Here is a 22,457-nt window from a genome sequence, read left to right on the forward strand (position 1 = left end):
TAAAGGCGTGGGCAAATTCTGGGTGCATGACGCCTATTTCCAGCAGGATAACATCAAATGGCCTGGACTCTGATGTGGCAGAATGGGAGCTCTGCAGCATGGACGTACACCTGACAAACCCGGAGCAACTCTGACACTATCGTGTCAATATGGACCAAAATCTCAGAGGAATGTTTCGGGCACCTTGTTGAATCTGTGCCATGAAGAATCAAAGCAGTTCTAAAGACAAAAGAGGGTCCAACCCAGAACCAGCAAGGTGTACCTAATAAGGTTAAGGTGATCTAATACTTGCTTACAGTCCTTTCAGCACTGTCTTATAGCACATGCAGCAGAGTAAACAAGCAGGGCCTGGAAATTTTAAAAAATGACATTTGACAACTTGTTTTCTTCTTAAATCCTTCTTAAATATGATTATTTGAGTGTTTATATATAATAAAAATCTACTGATATACACAAATATTAGAATCTTTTACATTGAACTCAAAAAAACAGAAGCATGCAAATGTTACAACCCATAAATACACGAAACCATACAACAGTTTTAGCTGCTTGTATATACTGCTGGTTTAAAGACACTTTTGGAATTTGGTCTGATTTTTAAGTTTGTTTTATTTTATCCTTAAAAGGGGATTTGCCAACTACAGTGTAGGGGTTATGGAAGATCTGAAAGCAGCACTAATAAGTCATATTAGATTCACTGTTTTCTGTCTCCGTTAGAACAGAAAGAGGCTGTTTAATCACTCTAGCAGCTCCAGAACAGGACGATGTAGTGTAAACAAAGCTCAGCTGTGGTATTATCCGACCAGCCTTTGAGTTTTTTATTGCTAATGTGGCTTCCAAACTTTTTATAATTGTGTGTGTTGTGTGTGTGTGTTTAATTTATAACACCACTGTGTAGAATATTGCCACTGCAGTTACTGTAATTTGGTCTGATTCCATTCCCGTTTGTCACAGGGAGGAAACAGTCACCCCCGTCCACCGCAGAGGGCCTCTGAGCAGAGGAAAAATCCATGACAGCAGTTGTTAGTCCAGGCCAGCCCTCTTTCCTGAACTTCTGTACATTGACACGCAATAGGGAGCTAAATTCCTGCAAACACACCCCCACACACACGCACCCTATTTCCTTTCAGGTCTGCTGTTTCTCCCTGACAGTGATGCATTCCAGACATGCTCCAAGTTCAGTGCAATGTCACTCTGTTGGCTGCTGTTTGTTTAAGAGCTATTGTTTCATGTAGAGGTGCAAGTAATCCCTCTGCAGAAATCAAATCTGTTTAAACTTACTCTTGAACTGCTGTTTTAACAGCTTTTGCCATTTCATCAACTGTCACTTAGAACTTCTGTGGTTAAAAATATTTCATAATCTCAGCTGTGACAGCTCGTCCAATGTTCTGAAATGTACCTGTTTCCAAGTTAAATACACTCTTTTAATATATTTCTATTCTTCATGATGCTAAATCTTTCTAGTGTAGGGACATATGAGTATCTTAATAAGTTAATTTCTTAATGTTTTCATATATATCGCATACATTAATATATAATATATATATTGTATTGTATACCTACACTGACTGCTCGGTCTAGCAGGCGCAAAACACCAGGTAGACTGAGCAGTCAGCCAAGACTGTAAGACTAGGCTGACCAAGCTATGTACTCTAAGTACAAGATCCATAGGGTTCTGGGGTCTATCACACCAGGCAAGACCCCAGGTGCAGGCAGTGTAAAGATGCCTCTGAGACAATTCAGCACATAACAGAAGGGTGCAAAATGATAGCAGCCTGGGCATACATGGAACACCATTACCAAGTGGCCGACATAGTATACAGGAACATTTGTGTGTGGCCTGGACAGGTCAAAGTGGGCGCCACCCCATAGGGTGGTGGAGAATGACGAGCTAAGATCCTGTAGGACTTCCAGATATAGAAAGGCAAAATGGTAATGGCTATAGTGGTGGTAGAGAAGCAGAAGAAGACGGCCGTAGTAATCGATGTAGTGATACCGAATGACAGCAACATCAGGAAGAAGGAACACAAGAAACTTGAGAAATACCAAGGGCTCAGAGAAAGAGCTAGAAAAGATGTGGAGGGTGAAGGTAACAGTGTTCCCAGTGGTAATCGGAGCACTAGGTGCAGTGACTCCCAAGCCTTGCAAGTGGCTCCAGCAGATCCCAGGAACAACATCACAGATCTCTGTCCAGAAGAGCGCAGTCCTGGGAATGGCTAAGATACTGTGCAGGACCCTCAAGCTCCCAGGCCTCACTGCTCAAGCTTGAGGGATAGACTGCCATATATCTGTGTGTGTGTGTGTGTGTGTGTGTGTGTGTGTGTGTGTGTGCATGAAATGTATGTATTCGTTAAGCTTAACTAATTTCCTCAATAACAGTTGTTTTAGCGATTTATTGCATAATATCTCATATAGACAAAGACCGATATACAAAATGCTTAAAATCTACAAAGAAAAATACAACTGAAAATTTTGAGGGAAAAAAGAAACAGAATAAAGCTCCTTTGGTAGCTTTTGTGCTGCCAGCAGTGAGCTCAACATAAGCTGATATATTTAGACCATTATTAGCTGGATCCAGTAAATGACGCAAACTCATTGTGCTTTTCGAAAGGCAGATTAACACCACCCTGCTAGGGTTACATGCCTCCCTAGGGGGTTGCAATCATATGCCTAATCCTTTGATCTCAAGAGGTAGTAATGATGATGATGGTGGTGCTGCTGGTGGTGGGAGCTTATAGAAGGACCTCTCTGTTTATAAAAACCCTGGACAAAACAGATTGTCCTTGATTGGTCTAAAAGGCTAAACTGTACAGCTGTGAATGATCAGCTGATGGCTAATTGTTGTAAGAGCACGGTTTTGGCGAGGAGGACAACGAGTACATGGTTTTCACAAAGACATCCTGTGTTGTCTCAAAGTTATTAAATATGAATATACAAATATGAAGCCTGATTTAATGGCTCTTAGCTTTCTTATAGCCTCAGTTTCCTGTTCTTGGCTGACAGTAGTGGCACCTGGTGTGGTCTTCTGCTACTGTAGCTCACCTGCTTCAAAAATTTGACATATTGTACGTTCAGAGATGCTCTTCTTCATACTTTGATTGTAAGAAGTAATTAATGGAGTTTGAGTTGCTGCCTTTCTATGAGCTCCGTTCAGCCTATCTATGCTCCTCATACTTTGACATCAATAAGACAGTTTCACTCAGAGAACTGCAGCTCACTGGATATTTTTCTTTTTCGGAGATGGTTGTGAGGGAAAATACCAGTAAACAGGCAGTTTCTGAAAAACCCAAACCAGCCTGTCTGACACCAATAACCATTCCACATCCAAAGTTACTTAAATTGCTTTTCTCACACATTATGATGCTTGATTTATTTAGCCAGCTTTAATCTGTTGCATTTTTAACAAGGATGTATGAATATTAGAAGGATCTAAAAAATTGTGTTTGTTTGCTTATTTGTTCCCATTCTCCTGGTTATTTTTAATGATGTCCTCCATGCAGGGCTTAATATACTGGGAGTAGCGAATTCATATAGGTCTTTCATCTTACCTCGGCTACTAAATGTTAACTAAATGTTATACATATATATATACATATGTGTCTGTGTGTGTGTGTGTGTGTGTGTGTGTGTGTGTGTGTGTGTGTGTGTGTGTGTTTATTTATTATAAACCAGGCAAGACAAGCAAGGTATGAACTGTAAAACCAAAGGCACTGCAGATTTATATACAATAATAACTAAACATATGTCAAAAAGTATGTCCTATTTTATCATCTTTTTTACTCTCAATGTGACAGTAATATAAATATTTAACATTTAAGTTCAAATATGTAAGACTTGAAAGAAGTGACTGACACCATAAACCCATTCAAAAGTTTTTATTGGGTCAATAAATCAAGTTAGCACCAGAGTCATCTTATTATAAACATCTATACAATCTGACCTCTTCTTGAGTCCATGGGAGTCGCCCCCTGCTGGCTGGTAGAAAGGATGCATGTTTATTTTGACCTCACTTCAGAGGCTACATCCATCTGTCCAATAAGTCACACATAACATATCAGATAACATCAGAGAATAGCAAAATAGTCATTGTCACAAAACTTGAAGCAGAAAATATTTCTTAAAAAATGTTTAATCTAAAGTAACTGTCAGGTCTATCAAAATACTTTCAAATTTAGCATACTTTGAATAGTTTTGAAAGTAAATGTGTAGCAGAATGTTAGAACCTCATATATATTCACTTTCTGTGCTATACAACGGGCCAAAAGAAGCACAAGTTATCATCAAATCAGCATTTTTTGGGGGCGACTTGCAAGCAAGTAAGTTCATGCACAATTAAGACCCTGACTGAGTCTCATAAGGGCATTTAACACTTTTAATGGTTATTATAAGAAGCACATTAGCAGAGGTAGAGAAAAGAATTTTAAGATTTCATTAATTTCAGTACAGCGAATAGGAATACAGGGCTTCAGGCTTCATCCATCTGCCTCTGTGTGTGTGTGTGTGTGTGTGTGTGTGTGTGTGTGTGTGTGTGTGTGTGGCACAGCACATGCTTCTTTCTTTCTTTCCGAGGAGCGTGTGTGATGCTTTTGTGTTGATTTCATGGTTATTGTTGTGTTATTGTTGTGATCGGGCTGCAGGCTGGGGGGTGGAAGTAAGGCCCACCATCTGTCCTTTATTCGCACTATTGTCTTTCACACACACTACTATCACGACCTTCAACCCCTCTGTCTACAATAGGTCACCTGGACACACTCTTCAAATAAACCAACGGACAGACATTAAAGTTTAATGCTAAAAGAAAATTTGGAGTAGAGATATTTACACACAGTGTGGGATTTCTTTTTAAGTGTAGAAGCAATTTTTTACATATGTGAAACTTCTAATATTTTTTTAAATTCAGGGGTAAGCAGTTGTTCAGTATTTTTAATATAATCGTGCAATTTGTTGTATCAGAGTAGATTGTGTACAAGTAAGTGTACATTTGATTGCCATCTCATCTCTTGTCTGTTTAAATTGTATTATTTGTATCTGTTCAAAGATCTGTTCAATAAGATACACGATTTCCTATAAATATATGTGTTTTAAATAAAAGTCTGCATGTTTTATGCATATACGTGTTGGCAGGAAAACGCCCAGCAGCCACTGTGTTAAAGGACAGGAAGCGGATTTTACTATTCGGCCACGATCCGAGTTTTACAAGAATCACCAAAACATAACCAGAAGTTCTTTTCAAAGTAAAAGCCGTCGTATAGAGGAATGGAATCTCCTTCCATTGTCATTGGACATGTACAACGAAATTCTGTTAACGCCACACCAACTGTTCAAGGATGAAAAATATCAATTGTATGACAGCAAGAATAAATAACAGACAAGAGGAGTATATACAAACAAGATGAATATATACAAAACTGGAAGGCATAAAATAGAGAGGCACACATTAGAGGACATGGTTGCAAAGTGCTTGAAAGTAGTGCAATGGAGAAATTGAGAAAATACCCATATGATTGTAATAGGATCTCTAAGAACAGCATTTAAATTTTGATTATTTTTCCATGTTTTTATTTTTTTTTTTCAGTGCATGTGTTCTGTTGAGTTGTATGTTTGTAAAAGAAATACTTGCAGGAGTGATTTTTTTCTTGAGAATGGTATAAGATGTTATAATTATGATCCTAATTTATAATATAAGGGATACATCATAATAAAAAAAAAGAGGTGTGAGATGCAAAGCATCCACCTGTGGGAGAATTCTGCAACAGAAAAAGGGTAGTACAAATATAACTTCTAGGAAAAGAAAGGCTTCTATTAATCCTGGTTCGAAGCAGGACAGCATGGTGGTGCAGTGGATAGCACATTTCAGATATGTGGTTGACTCTTAAAGCCAGCTGCGAGTTTGCATGCTCTCCTTGTGCCTAGCTTGTATTATCCAAGTGGTCTCATCCCAAAGCATCAAAACATGCTTTTCAGGTTAAATGATGTTTCTAGATCTATCGGCATCTAAAGGTTAAACCCTACAATGGACTGGCGACCTGTCTGTCACCCAGTGACAGCTGGTGTGGGTTCCAGCCCTTCTGCAACCCTGAATTGGATAAGTGATCAAGAAGATGGATGGATATTACAAGGCAAAGTTTTCACGCTTCTCCTTATAATATTACGGGCAGAAAAAAGCCAGTATGCTTTAGCAATTATTGTTTCTGTTGTTTTTGTTTTTCTCTCTTCCCACGTTCATCACACTTTTTTTTTAAGCTGATGTGCTTTTATTTTGACGATCATACCGGAATTCCAGCGGCTTCACTCGGGATAACTGAACGTGGCGTCGTTGGCTGCCCTAGGGTGAGAAAAGCACGGCTGTTGCTCGGTTTGTTCAGTGTGGGAGACTGCTGTGTGATAACAGTGTTTGTGGCGTCTTTGAACTGAAAAAAAAAACAGGACTTTATAGACACTAGCTCTCCCCGCTTCGTAACACACAAGACGATGAATGGTAAGTCAACGAACGGCACGCTGGGGGGAATGGCCTGCATCGAGGGTCTACCGCCGCTGCCGAAGAGCCTGAGCGGGTTGCTGAACTCAAGCGGCGGCTCCTGGAGAGAAATGGAGAGGATGTACGTGAAGAAAACCATGATCCAGGACGACCTGAGCAGAGGCAGGAACAATGCCGATAACCTGCTGGCCAACAAGCCGGCCAACCTCGATGCAGCACTGGCTCTGCTGCGAAAAGAGATGGTAACGTTTTCAGAGTGTTTTCCTTTATTTGTCGACAGGAAAGTGGTCCGTTTACCACTGCTGGTTTAATCCTAGCACGATTTACATTCACAACCATTCAACCAAAATCCCTAAAGAAACTGCAGAAGTTTTCTTTTTTCAGCTTTTGGACAAACTTGTGTGCATTTTAGCTGAGAAATTAAGACTTTTTGAAAACAATAGTCCTTTGATTGATTCGGCATACAAAATTAACCCGTTCTGCATTATATAAATAAATTATGAAGTTAAAAATATTGATTTCGATTTTTGCTATAGTATGTCCTGTCTGTTTGGGATTTTTGTTCAGTGAACATACAAATTATGATCACTGTCCATTGTTATCACTTCTGTTAAGTGTGTTTTCTCCTTGCTCTGTTTATTAAAGACTCGCTAGTTAATTAACTTAACATGCCACCCAACCACCTAGAAGCACTTGAGGATAAAAACGAGATTTTTTTTTTAAATGGACTCTGGTGTTAATAACAGCCTATATAAGAAGAAGGGAAAAAAGGGGATCAGGAACAGCTTTGCATTGGATGAGACAAATTAAGCCATTAGGCTTGTGCTGATTTGGATTCTAAGCTCATTTTAATACCTTTTAGCTTCAGTATAAAAGTTTCTATTGTGACATACAGAAACCAACACAAAATCCTTCAGTGAACTAATACCTGCTATCACATTTGCAGAGATGTAATCAGAGTGAAACTCTTACTACACACTGTTTTACACTCCCTTGCCAGCAGCAAGGATTTTCATACCATGACCAGACCAGATTTCATTATTGAGGTAGATTCCCAGCAATCTTGGTTAATGCTTAACAATAGCTTGTTTTCTTATATGAAGTCACGTAGCTGAAAGAGGTTAAACTGCTGCTGAAACTCTAGGCATTTGGATTTATTTTTTTTTCTTTCCTAAATCCCACTGACTCTTTGTCCTTTAGCCTTGGCAGAGCAGGTTCCTAACATTAGCCTTATTGCTTTGCTGCTGTTAATGTATTACTGTGGGGTTGTTGTAGTTAATAAGTTGTCAGTGTCCTATATTTTTAAAGACTCTAAGCTTGTCCCTGTGCAGTTTTAAAGAGCACAGTGTTTGGTGTACGTTTTAGCTGCCTGTGATATGCTTGACCACTGAGTGTGCCGTGACTCTAAGTTCAAACTGCACTGTCAGCTCAGCTGTGAGGTCAGCAGCAAAAATGCCCTTTACACACCATCATCGTGGCCTTGACACACCGATGTCACAGAGTCAGCTGAGGCCACAGGCGAGGATTATTTTTATTACTTTCTTCTCTTTTTGTTTCTTTGTTAGAGGTTAAATTCAGTGACTGTTTAGGTATTTTACTTGAATAATTCCTTTACAGTCACTCTTTTGTTGCTTATCTTTCTGTTTATGTGCTAAACGGTTGAGAAATAAATCAGATTTTCACTAATGCCAAGTTATTAAGGTGATTTGCCAGACAGATGTTTTTGGAGCTAAAACAATGAATTCATTCATCTATATTTAAAAAATAAATTGGCTATTATGCCAGTAAAAGCCCCACAGGCCCATTTAATAATAAAATGGGCCTGTGGGAACCCTGGAAGATTTACTTCCTGTAGAAAGATCCTGGTTACTGAAGGCTCAGAAGTATAAGACTGAGCTTTTATTTGTAGGCGATATTGGCCACTGAAGGATGGTTGGAGGGTTTAAGTGGTGCAACTGGTGTAAATTTCATCATTTAAAGGAAAACTTGTTAGGCTCCATGTTTGTGTCCTTACACCCAGTTTGTTGTGGCACTACACTATAAGGGCACCTGCTATGCATATGTCCGCGAAGTAATTTAGAAAATGAAAGCAGAGCCGCTTGTTCATGGTTCCTGTAGCTGTTTGTGTTCATGTCAAGCGATTATAATCCCAGGTTATTAGACAAAATGACACGTTTAAAAATTTGTTGAAAGTTATCTCTGGGTTTCTTAATTATTAAACTGTGAACAATTAAAAAGGCAACAAGATGCTGAAAAGTAATATGATAAACTAATGAGTTAGCTGCAGCTGTACTTCCCCAGGTTTTTTTTAATGCTAATCCCTATACTGCCCCCTGCAGGTGGGTTTGCGTCAGCAGGATATGTCCCTGCTGTGCCAGCTGTGGTCGCTCCACGAGTCCATCCAGGAGTACAAGGGGAGCTGCCAGGACCTTAGCGCAGCCTCCAGCCTCAGCATGATGGAGAATGGCTACTTTGACGAGGATGACGAGTATTACCCGGAGCCTGGTTCCACTCCCACCGGGGAACAGCCGGATGGAGACATTGGAGATGGGATGGCAACAATGGGGGCAGCCAAGAATGGGAGCGGCAGTGGCAAAGGGGACAGCTGGGACTCCTTTCGCGTTAACATCTGAGGCCTCGTTGTCAGCATTTTTCTTAGTGTGGATGCCTATTTTTGGGTTGACAGACTGGATTAGACTGGAGGAGAAACCTTTTTGACCTCCAGGGAGTGAGTGGCTGGTGAGAGACAACAGACTATGGCGTCTCGTGGAACTGTAGAACTCCAGCTACCTTAAACACCTCCTCAGGTCAAACATCCGCCTGCTTGTGTTGCAGAACGTTGTTTCTGCAGCGTGACCAGGAGCTTCATCAAACTGCAGATCTGAGCGATCAGATATTTTGAGAAGTTACTCTCTTAACAACCTCTGAAACACTCAGGGGTTGGGATCAATTGTATCCAGCGACTCGATATAGTCAAAATTCGGCAATATATATATATACACACACTTCTTTTTGTAAACAGCTTTATTGCTGCTTCTATGTTCGTTTGTTTTGTTAGACAGTCACTTTCTTTTTGGCTGAACTTTTTTTTTTTAAATTTACATATACAAAAATATATGAACAAAGTTTTATTATTTATTATATAATATAAATAACAAAATATTTGCTTTCCTGTTACTCTATTGACGTTTTCTACTGCATCGTTCCTCAACATTTACAGGTTGGAAAGAATCCCAGAAATCCAGAGCTTTGCAGTCAGCATTGGTGCAAAAAGATGACTGACTCTGTGGACATATTAATGGAGGCAGTGTGTGTGTTTCTTCTAAGTGGTGAAACCATTAATTTACATCAACCCCTTGGGGTCCAACCAGAAGTAGTAGTATGGAGAAAGAGATGAGGTCCTCATATCCAGTGAGTTTGTGTGCAGGTATGAGGTCTTCACCGTCCTGCCTTTAGGTGGAGCAGATATCTGCTCGGGAAATGTGAAATCTTCAGAATGCTGGAAACAGTTTTAACTGTTTGCAGAGGTGAAAAACCCCAAGCCCAGCGTGCTGTGTTGCAGATAGTGCTTCAGCACTTTACAGGCATATCAGACATGTGTCTGTTCTCAGACTTTGTAGTGTTCAGGACACATCTGCCTGAATTTAACTTTCTGCTTTAATATTAACTATCTTTAAGATACATTTACTTAAAGATTAAAACAGAGCTCAGTTTATTTCTGGATCTTGGTTTCATTGTATTTATCAATTTAAGTGGGGATCCGCCCCAGTCAAGGGTTGGCTGGTTCAAACACTGAACATTCAGATATTAGTTTCTTGAGGGCAGTATTAACATGAATAGAAATGCAAAGACTACCTAAGTTGAAACAAGAATTATTCTTCAAAAGAATAGAATAATAGAATTATTCTATTATGGATGATAATGAGCATTAAAAGAAATTATGAAGCCACATATAAATATGGCCAAGAGCGGAGTTGTGATCTGGTAGCCGGAACATTTTTCATTATGGAAACAAACAAAAAAATATCTACATGTTTTCTCACTTTTTCATGGTGCAGTTTGTTTTGTTTTTTTTTAAATGGGACCTATTGTGCTGATATCACTTCCATGCTGGCTTTGCATGATTCACAGTTTACAGTAATCTTTCTTTGAGTTAAAAAAAACAAACAAAAAAAACAAACAAACCTTGCCCTTCATGGGGATTTCTTACTGACCTCCTTTTTATTGATTGATTTTGTTCCTTTTAGAAACATTTTTGCATAATAGGTCCCTTATAACTTTCTCTGGTCCCTGTGGCCTTCAAATATCACCCACAGTGTAAATAAACATCTGTAGCTCTAAACCTAGTAGCAACTATCAAATGAAAACCCGGTGCTTTATACTCTTATGCATCGAGATCTTAACCAATCTCATTTTAGCGTCATGTGCTCTGTTAAGTGTGACAGATGCCCGTGCAGGATTAAGCTCATTTTTAAGTCATCCTTGAGGAATATAAATCTGATTATTTCAGCATTTGGTCATCTTTGCATAAGTTATAGGGGCTCTTTAACGATCTCTGCTTCCATTACAATATGACGGTGGTCATTAATTAGATTGTAACAAAAAAAAAGTGCTTTTGTTTTTGCTTTGGTTGTTTTTTTTTAATCAGAAGAACTTGCCTTCATTGCCTCATCTATAATAAAAAAACAACTAAGTTAAAATTCCTTCAATCTAAAATCTAAACAAAATCTAAAATCTTGACTGTTTAAGACTTTTGGATGTGAAAATCCTCTTAGTAAACACATGAATGGTCTACTCAGGCTTCCTAAGTATCTAAACTCTGCAGCAAAGGTCTCAGCTAAGCCTGTAGCATACAACACAGCTACAGACACAGTGCAGCAGCTGTGCTGTCAATCATAAATTGAGTTTCTGAACTCACCATCGCTTTGAGACGAAATCGAGGGTTCATCTTTGCACAAATGTGCTCATATTTCGTCACCTGTCTGTACGTCAGTCCGCTATTTGAACACAAACCAAAGAGAGTACGCCACTCAGCACTGCATTTGGTTGACGTTGCTGATGTAGGCGGGATCTGGCTATGTTGAACTTAAAACTTAACATCTGGTGTCTTGACGAATGTCTTTAGGAGTTTTTTGGAGCTGATGAATGAAGGACATTTGGTTTGCTGTTTGAACAGTTGGCCACCTTCTTCCCCACTCAAAGACCAGCGTTTTCAGTTGACTGAATTAAAATGTCACCGACCAGTGAAAGTCTAGAGGATTGATTTATGACAAGTATGTGACGAGTCAGATGTGTCGCAATAACATGTGGATATGAAACCATGTTTCCACAAGCACAGTAACCCTTGATCTTCTAACTTCTCTCTAAAATCTGTCGACATCAAGAGTTTCTAACTGTTTTAACCGGAGTAGTCTGACATTTTGGGAAGATGTTTCAGTTACATACTTCATCTGTTAAACGTAAGGTCAAACCAGCACAATCACCAGATGGGGAAGTAGCTAGCATTACTATGTCTTACTGCCTCCATTTCCCAGACATGGATTAAGCTGAGATAGACCATAAACTTTTTCCCCTGGAGGTCTTCCTAGGATTTAGTCTGGGAGGAGGTTTAATCCGTGTTGGAGAGTAACAAAATCCACTGGCAGGCACTTTTAAAGTTGCCACTTTGATATAGTTTTGTTATCCATATAACCTGGATCTGGTGTGTAAAGTAATTAAAAACATTACCATCACATGGGGACACAAAGTGAACAATGGTTGATTGTTTATTGAGCAGGATGAAGTTTGGGGTGGAGCAAAGCTAAACTCTGTCACCATAAAAGGATGCAAGTTCTCCTTGAGGTTTATCATATATCTTTTTTTTCCTGATCTAAGCTTGGACAAACCTTTTTTTTTTTTGCCTCTTGCATATGTAACTACTCACTTTCATTCTGAACCTTTCCATAATGCATTTGCAACTTTCTGTCTAGTCTTATTATTTAAAAGAATCCATTGACTTTGGTTCCAGTGTTCTGATAAATTGAAATGATTGTTTTCTGTTTCTCTCTGTTGCTTTTTATGATCCACATTTAGTGAAACTTAACTTTGTCTGTGAAGTACCACCTGTATGCGACTGCTGCCAACGTTTCTAGTCGGATTACACATTTAGGGTCAGGTAAAGCACCTGTTTTACTACTGCAGTCTACTGCTAATCTGAAGCCGAAAGCACGTTTGATTAAACAGTTTTAAACCACTGACGTTTAGGACACGAGTCACATCTTGATCCCAGGTTTTCTATTGGATGTCTACCCAATTAGTGCCTTTTTATAAGATGTTCAAGATGGGAATGAACATATACCATAAGTCATATGAACTGATTGGCCTGTACTTTGGTTTTTAAAGCTGCTACATGTGGAATTTGAAACATAATGACTTTAGCGATCTCACAAAACTCATTCTGAAGCTGTGCCAGAAATAAATGAATGTCATGCTGACATATCGCTCTCCTCCAACTCCAACGAGTCCCTAATTTGGATCTGTTGTTAATTATACTCTTCTCTGTCAAAAGATTGTTTGGAATTTTATTGGCAGGGATGCAGCTGTTGGGAAAGGTGTACTGCTGACACCCACTGAAATTTGAGTTGCTCTAGCAAAAGTGAGACATCTCTCTTCCTGTTTTGGTTGATGCTTTGAAGAAATTGTACACCTCAAAATAAAAGGAGCCTAATGTATGGCGGTTGTTTCTTCAGAATACAACTTTAAAGTACACGTAGCAGTTTTACCTTCAAGAACTTGTATCAGCCTTAAAGTCAGCTGAGGCATTTGCAAACCGAGCTAGGTGGTGAACTCCTCACTTGTTCTTCAAGTCTGTTTTTTGCACTTGTTTGTGCCTGTTGCTGTGTTAAATCCCCAAAACTACGACTACCTGACCCTCTTTGAGTTTGTCACTACTACACAGGTGCATGGTGCTCTTTGTACGCTTACACTATTGTAGCTTAACCCAGCACAAGAGAGCTAAGAAGAAGCTTTAAATTGAACACCAGCAAATTGTACTTAATATTGTACCGTTGCCACGTGTGTTGCCTGTTCTGTAAACTAAAATATGCCCCTTTTTCACATGATTATTGGATGTGTAACATGGAGATTTCATCTCAGGGTAAACTTAAAAAAAAAAATTGTTGTTTTTTTTGGGTGGTTTTGACTCCTGACAAAATAGCATACTTCCCTTAAACAATGGCTCTCGAACTACAGGTGAACAATGCTATGTCACACCCACTTACAGTGAGTCATAATTATGATTCAATGGTTTGGTGCAAGTCTCATAATCAAAGGGCAAACTTTTTGTACCAACTTTGAACAATCAGGAGGCGAAGACGGCAAGTACAAAACAACCACAAAAGCTTGACATAGTTTGACTTAAGTGCGGATTGCTGCTGCAATTACGGTCACGCCTGAGCGTTCACACCCATGCTGTAGTGGTTGTGAAAAGCGTTTTGGAAAACCTGGTGAGGGTTGTGGCACTTGAATGGAGAATAACTTGAACATTACTTCCAATGAGGAAAAAAAAAATAGCTGAAGGTGTGTAATGTGTGTGCGCCTTTTCTGCAGCTGACCAAATCTGACCTGTGTCCAAACCTGGGTTTGAAAACGTAATTGAGCCAAGACAGTTCATTATTTTACAAATGACATGTTTATCAGTAGGCTTGAGTATGCAGATGTAACCTATTGAGGAAATCAGAGAAGTAAATGCAATTTCATTCGTGTTTGTACTTTATATCTCTTATCGTAATCATTCATTAACTTGCTTTAGTGAAAAGAAGGATTTTATGTATTTTTTTTTTTAATAAGTAACATTCAGAGAACATGTGAAGGCTGTGTTGCCGCCATCTATCATTCCTCCTGTTCTCTTATCCATGAATGACCACACTGCTGTTTGTTTGGACAGTACTCTCTCATAGTTATACTGTTATGAATTTAATAAAGCGGTTCTGTACTTTTCAGGTTTTTGGAGTGATGTTTTTTTTATGAGGGAAATATTGATCGTGCCTTCAGACTTCTAAATTAAACTGACATGAATAGCAGATCAACAATTAAAGCACAGTTATGTTTTAGTAGAATTTAATTTGATATTTTGGGGAGATATGGGAGCTATGGGTATATTAATGATGCAGATTGTACCAGATCCAATGACATCCTCTCCAGGTGTTTCTGAGATAAAGCATTCATAAGGATTGTGAAAGTGAACTTATAGGAACCACGTCCTTAGTTCCATGACACAAGTGGCTGTAGATATTATGCTCTTGGTTGTGTTTTCTATCGATCTCTATTTTCATGTTATAACTGAAAAACATCTGGAGAGCATTTCATTACATCTGGAATAAACGTTCACTTGGACGCAAAAATCAACAGGTTAGGTTCATCAAAGGTCAAATCTCTCTCATTTTTAAGTTATTTCCCAGGCCCACCTAGAGGGATTTATGTATATTTTTTTAACATCCAGCCCAAAAGTTAATTTGGACTTGGGGCTGAACTGATTAGATTTTGGTCATCAAATTTTACTATGACCTCACTCCCGAGTGCGAACAGAGAGAATTTCAGTGCATTTGGAACAAATGTTTTTGGAAGTAAAGGTTCGAATATTTCACCTTCTTAATCTACTTACTTACATACTTTCATGTTTGTAAAATTTAATGTTCTAATGAGATTTTTGACCGTTGGTCAAACACATAACTCAGGAACAGAAGGAGGATTGTGACCATATTTCATAATTGGTATAGTTCACTGAATTGGTAGCACCAACCTTCACATTATACATTTCATTTGGACAGACTGGCTGGCAGACACCTGTAATGTGATCATTCTGGTTTGAGCAAAGTAGCCAGCAGCTCTGTGGGGCTGCAGATGCTTTGAGTAAAATGCAAATGTCAGCATGCTGACAACAGCAATGCTAAATCTCTGTTATCTAGCATAGTATTTTAATACACTATCACTCAGTATAAAGCCCTAAGCACACTGCACAGGTAAAGTTGTTGAGGTTGTATTTACAGTAAAATTTAGAGTATGTATTAAATCTTGTAGTGATACTGTTGTTATTTTTATATATTTGTTTTTGCTTCAAAACCTAAATTGTGCTGGTGAAACATTTAATGTGCTTATGTGTGCACAAATACAGCCTGCATCAGGAGATTTTCTGGAAAGCAATTCATTTCAAGCTTGGTGGTCTTATACTACCATCGTCCTAGGCTAGGAAACATCCTGTGGTACCCTCGAACATATGTTCCAAATACTGCTCTAACCTAAAAACTTTAATCCACTTGTGGCACGACTGGATAAGTAAGTTCCTTGGTCTTTAATTATTATCTCAATCTGTTTTGAAGTTGTTGAGACGTTTCACTTTCGATCGGTGTTACTGGCAACCTGGCAAACTAACAACTAATTATGTAGGTATGCCACAAACAGGCTAGAAAAATAAAACATTTACATTTGCACTATTTACACCCAAAATCTTAAAAAAAAAAAAAAAAAATCCAGCTAATACTCTAGGAGAAACAGCTCTTTCACACCAAACTGCGCTTCCTTGCCATCTCCCTGCTGCCCTACTTATTTCTTGTTCTCAATGCATCTCACTCTGACCTGCATTTAAATGCACCAATCTGCATTTTGGTCTAGAGTGGCTGCCATGCCTGTGCAGTTCCAGTGTAATTGATCATTACTGCAGCAGGATGTGGTGGCTTTGATGTAGCAGCTTCTCCTGCTGGGAGGTTGGGATGAATTACTGATGATGATAACACTGTTTATATTTTCATACTCAGAGTCTCTATGTAAATTCTCACCAACCTCCCTGAGAGACTTAAGAAATGGGTCATGCAACAATATCTCGGTTTCATGCAGCATGTGCACCATTTTTTCCCGTAGCCTGTTATCACAGTTGCTGTGTATTTGCCCAGTGTGGTGTTTATCTAAAACTCACATGATCTGACAAATCTGATGGCTACTTTTTAAAAAGTGGACTCTAGATTTTCAGACATTATTTCAAACATGTTAGAATAATACAATTAAAGCACAAAGAAAATAATGATCAAAGTAAATTACTTGATGTGTTCACAATGGAGTAAAAACAAGCATATGCTTATTTAATCCTACCCTATCCTGCACTCGGTAATCACTTTACTTCCTGTTTGTATCCTGCTCTATCAAAAATCCTGCATTTATTTGATTTTATAAACCCAGATATATGTATTTACAGATATATACAGATGTACACACCTATCAAAAATAAAAAGTAGCAGGTCAAAGCCTTTTCCCCCCATTACTTCAAAAAATTGTCATGCTTCAATTCATCACTCAGTCTGTTTCGCAGCTTCACTCCACATAGAGAGATCAAAAACTTTTTATTACATACGAACACAGAGATGGATTAAATATAACTCCCCCCTCAAATATTATCCACCATCCCTGTAAAAAATGTTTTGGATATTGTGAGGAACTAAGTAAGTAGGAAGTAGTTTATTGTTTTATATAGAATTTGTACAGTGAAAATGAACCACACTGGTGAATTTTATTGTTTTCGATTTTAAGAGTAGTGTTATAGATAATCCATGATATTTTGTAACCATTATTATGGATTATCCTTCTGGTCCTTTTTTGCAATATAAATAATTATGCTAGTAGTATTTATAAATATTGCTCCAAACCTCTAAACAGTCATCTGAATATGGTGTAACCAGTGAGCAGTAGAGATTGTAGTAGAGTAGTGATTTCTGGATTTCTGTGTTTTATTTTATGCAGTTTTGAAATACTTCTCAAAACTTCACTATGTATATGTTCTATCTGAGATTTCTGACTTCGCTTAAACTTATTTTCATTAGTGTCCATCCCATGTTTTATGAATCAAGAATGGTGTATTCCTAATTCACAAATATCAGAATTTTACTTTTACTTACTTTACTTTTTTTTTTTTTTTTGTGCTGTCAAACCACTTTTGTACTTTGCACATTTTCTTTAAATTTGCCAGGTGTCCCCCAAGTGTCTGTACTGGGGCCAAATCTTTTTATAATTTATGTAAAAGATATTTGTCAGCATCGGCTATATTAAAAGGATTTTTCCCCAGATCGTTCTTGTATGTTCTTGGGGAAATTTAAAGGAGCTACTAATAAGTGATAAATGAATTAAACAGTGCATTTGACCAACAAGTGATCGTTTGAGGACTCTTGTATTTGCCTCGATGTTTTCCATTTTTATTCTACAAAAAGAAATACTTTACTTTTCTCAACACTGTCCTAAACTAAGCATTGAAGTACATTTTGCTCAGTCACCCAGCATTACAAGAAAATGGGTCATAATATCAAAATGATTTACATCTGAGTGCATTAAAGAATGATAATCCCGTATAGACATCATATTTTAACATTAGTACAAGTTATTTCATACAGTGAGTTACAGTATTATTCATTCTATCCAAACTGAAAGTGCAGTTTATTAGTGATACATGCTGGTGATGGTTTAACCTTTGAATTTCTTGATTTTATTAAAAGTACATTTTATTGTCTCTTTCTTGTACTATGCTGTGTTTAAAGTGTCTTATAATTAATTTTGCCAGATCTAATCTCAGTCTACAAAGCATTTGTCATTTAGCAAATCTTTGTGAGATGTTTAGATTGTTTGGCACTTATCCTTTCGTGTCCATGGCCTTCGTGTGCATATCTTTGACTACAATTGCTGGAAATTCCTACATGGTATAAATTTCCTTTATACAGATTCCAATAAAAGGCGGAAAAGCTCAACAATTCCATTTATTGGAAAAACAGACATAACACATGAATATGACCACAGTTCTAACAGAACAACATTTCTGATATTATTTATTTATTTAACCACCCAATGTAAAGGTAAAAAAAACAACAACTGTAACATTTTGGGCTTTAAATACATCGATCCATATAAACCAATGGGCCAAAACAATACAATTGCATGAAGGTGACCTGAATAGCAGACTGTGCTGGAACAGACATGATCCAGAGGCTCCATGACATATCCCCTTGAATCTGTTGCCAGCCTCCTCTTGTCAGACATCTCAAAAGGTCCTGTCTCTCAACTGTGATAGGTCGGAGCTATTGTGCGGCGTGAGGGCCCGCTCATATAATGCGAGGCAGGTGGTTTTAATCTTACTCAAATTGACTTTTACAACTGAAATCAAACATTTTTGTATGTTTCTCTGTGTATTTGAGGACTGCCACATTTACTTTAGTAATGAATTTAGGAGGGGGGGGGGGGGGGGGGGAAACAGTTTACTTCCACCATTGCATGATCATATTTTGTTGTCATTATAGCAGCTCCCACAGGTAAATGGTGTAGTTGCACATTTGTGTTAATTAAGTAATGATGGAAGTTTAGTGAGTCATTTCATTATTTTTACAGTGCTATTTGATGTCCTGTTTTTCTGGTGTATTTTCTCTGTGAGAGCATGCTCTGCATACACTGGCCTCAGTCTGTATCGTTCGAAGCTCATGTTGTCTCTTTGTGCTCTGGTCTTGTGCAGGCTGTGTGAGCGTCTGTTAGGAGATTACAGCAGATTAACATAATCCAGACTGAGAGAGCAAATCCAAGGTGCGCATCACTCTCTCTACAGGGAGGGATGAGGCAGATTGCCACATCAGTGGGATCGGCACAAGGCAAACAGCATAACAAACATCGTGAAAGCTGTGTTTATAGTGAATATTACAAAACTAGTGGTGATGTTTTTGAGTTAAAGTTGCCAGTTGGTATATTTCTGCTTCTAATTCTGTAATTCTGTGTTGTAATATGTGTTTTTCTTTGCGTAACTGACGCCCACAGAGTTTGTTTTTGTTATACTGTGCTCCTGTGCACTCCTCCTTTCCTTTGTGTTGCTCTTTTCAGTCCACTGATCCCAGTGAGGCCAGTGCATACCACACTTGTTTGTGTTTCTGGCCTTGCTCTGTCTTTTTGAATAAAAAGCAAATGACTGCAGGTTTAATACACAGCCTATTTCCTGGCAATGTTGTATTTCCTCATTTGAATATGCATAGTGGACCTCATCCAACTGTTCTGCTCCCCACTGACATCAGGATTTCTCCTGAGTTTCAGCTCTTGTCTCTTGGATGCACTGAATCTGAATTATAATTTCATGCAAATGTTCAAGCTAGATCCTATCCTGGCTTTGGTGATTTCCACTGTGAGGCTAACTTTGTGATCTGCAGTGATTCGACAGATTGCCGTGGAATTCGGCATATTTTCCTCTGGAAGAGAGCTTCAGTGTCTTTCAGCCCCAAACTCTGTCTCATGGAGAAATACACACAAACTAATGACACACATATCTGTCTCAGCTCTTTGTGTTGAGTACTAACAATGTAACAAATATGCTAACACAGTTAGCTAAAATAGCAATGGTGACAGGCACTATAGCAGCTAACACAAACGACACACAACCTCAATTCAATAAAAGTCAGGAGCCTGTGAGTAATGTAAATAAACAGAACGTAATGATTTATAAATCCCATAGAAAACATATCAAATGTTTAAACTGAGAAAATGTATCATTTTAAGAACAATAGTTCATTTTGAATATGATGGTAGCAACGTGTCTGCAAAACGTTGGGCCGGGGGCCATGCTTACCACTGTGTAGCCTCTTCTTTTGAAAAGTCTGTAAACATTTGGGAACTGAGAAGACCAGCTGTTGGATTTTTTAGGAGAGGAATATAGTCCTATTCTTGTCTGATGGAGGATTCTCACTGCTCAGCACTCCTGGGTCCTCTTGGTCATATTTTTCATTTTATGATATGCCAAATGTTATCAGTTGGTGAAAGATCTAGGTTAAAATTCAGCACACAGACTCTTCTACAGCCATGCTGTTGTAATATGTGTAGTATGTGGATTAGCATTGTCTTGCTACTTATGCATAGCATTCCCTTAAAAAAAAACATTATCACAATTGTAATATATAGTACTCTAAAACTTGTAATAAACTTGTCAGGGTTGATGGTGCTTTTCCAGATGTGCAAGCTACTAATTCCATAGGCACTGATGCACCACTATAGCATCAAAGACAGAGGCAGAGTGTTAATAATAAACCAGATGGTCCCTCTACTCTTTAGTCTGGAGGACTGCATATATTATTTGCCTATATTATAGTATATAATATTTAATATTTTGATGTAGACTAGAAATTGATGTGAAAAAAATCATGCACCATTCATTTCTTATAAATCTTATTTTGTACCAGGCTCTAAACGTGATTTCAGGCATATTAACATGGAAATCGATGGAGATTGACTAACTCCATGAACGGCATTTTCTTTCACTTCTACTTTGTTTCATTTGTGCAAAAAAAACAACAACCAAAAACCACATTTAAAGAAGCACAAAGCCCTCCTAAAACAATAATCTAACATAATGAGGTTTCAAACTGATCAGCTTAGATATTAAATGTGCCACCTTTTTCATTTATGGATGGAGGAATCCGCTTTAGCCTCAGTTTATACCTTTCAGTGCAGAATTAGTTTTACTTCTCCATATTGTACCTGGCAGGTAAAATGACTTCAGGCTTACTACTGTTACAGTAATCTGATTAGTACGACTCAGATTAAACCACTGCACACCACAGTAAGAGACCAGCACTTTCCACCATCACACAGTCAGTGGTTTGTTCACAAAGATTTTGTCCAAAAGTCAGTGACAAAGGTGTGTTTGTGTTTATTTAGGATTTTGTCTTCTTATTGAACTTAAATCTAAAGACAGAACAGGTGGATGTAGCATTTTAACAACATGAACAGTGTTGTGTGTTTTGTGACTTTAAGGATTAGAATTTGAGATCAAAACTTGGTCATGAGGTAAAAGCAGAAGCAGGCCGAGCTTCTGTTTTTATGCAAATAATGTATAGACTACAGTATGTTTAAGTTCATCTGGCTGACAGGTGACACAGTGTGAATGTCTTACATGGCAGACGTAGTGCATAGGGTGCAGCATTCATAAAGCACAGATCCACCCTTGGTGAGGACACTTAACACATTCCACATCAGTGTGCTGTCTTTCCAACTATTCCGAGGCTTGTAACAACAAGCGCCCGCGTGCAGAAGCAACACGTATACGAACAGTGAAAATATCTCATTAAGCTCTGGGTGAAATACAGCATATTTTGTCTTTTTATACCCCAATATGACAAACACTCTAGAGAACATGTAGTACAAAAACAAAGTATCTGCATGATGTTTCCTATGCACAGTTTGGCAAACTCGCTCTGCAAGTTTATTCAACATGATTTATTACAGAAGCATACTCTGTGTGCCTGACAAATGTTAAAGGGTTGGGTTTTTTTTTTGGGGGGGGGGGGGGGGGGGGGTTTGCCTGTCCCATTTGGTTCTTTAGCCGTCAGAATTGTTGTCTGAATACCAACAAGGATACCCAATGGATTTATTTTGCCAAGTGGATCATCATGGCATTGCCGTATTGGTCCATTTGATCGACCTTTGTTTTTATTATTTATTTTATTTTCAGTTGTTACAGACGGGACAGACATGAGTGAGGGATAGGAAAGGGAGAAAGAAAGAGGAAGGAAAAGAATAACAGAAGGGAAGAGGGACAGTGAGAAAGGGGGAAAAAATCTCCTGGATCACCTGTTGAGAGAGAAAGAATAGAAAACAAGCAAAAAAAAAACCCAAAGCAACATACTAAACACAACACCATCGCATTAATCTAGCTAAGTGTAAACAGCAGTAAATACCAAATATTGAATATTGTTGTGCAGCACGCAGGACAGACAGCGCACAATGTGCTTTGAAGTAGCAGCCAAGAAAGGTGTGATTTAAGTCTACGAACAGTGAACACCCGTGTGCACACCTGTGTGGATCAGTGCGCTTGTATTCAAATGGTTTCTCCATGTAATGGTCTGCAAGAGGATGTAGAGAGCCATAGCCCTGTCCCCCAGGGCATGAAGCAGGCATGAAGGAGATCCAGACCCCAGACATCCAGAGGCCCCAGAGTGCA

The 22,457-nt window shown here is 38.5% G+C and overlaps 1 protein-coding gene across 2 annotated transcripts; it reads left to right on the forward strand.

The window, feature by feature from the left end:
• Positions 1-6,287: 6,287 nt before the first annotated feature.
• fam89a (family with sequence similarity 89 member A) lies at positions 6,288-14,457 on the forward strand. Of its 2 annotated transcripts, XR_014869485.1 has the most exons (3): positions 6,288-6,720; positions 8,818-9,876; positions 9,913-14,457. XR_014869485.1 is itself a non-coding variant. In XM_085133479.1 (2 exons), exons 1-2 carry the CDS (start codon positions 6,472-6,474, stop codon positions 9,109-9,111), a joined length of 543 nt encoding a protein of 180 aa, XP_084989605.1. In that variant the 5' UTR covers positions 6,288-6,471; the 3' UTR covers positions 9,112-14,457. The 2 variants fall into 2 exon arrangements, 1 of the variants encoding a protein (XP_084989605.1); XM_085133479.1 differs by having other exon boundaries at positions 8,818-14,457.
• The last annotated feature ends 8,000 nt before the right edge of the window (positions 14,458-22,457 follow it).

The sequence above is a fragment of the Neolamprologus multifasciatus genome, chromosome 15, assembly GCF_963576455.1.
Source record: "Neolamprologus multifasciatus chromosome 15, fNeoMul1.2, whole genome shotgun sequence".
Classification (NCBI taxonomy): domain Eukaryota; kingdom Metazoa; phylum Chordata; class Actinopteri; order Cichliformes; family Cichlidae; genus Neolamprologus; species Neolamprologus multifasciatus.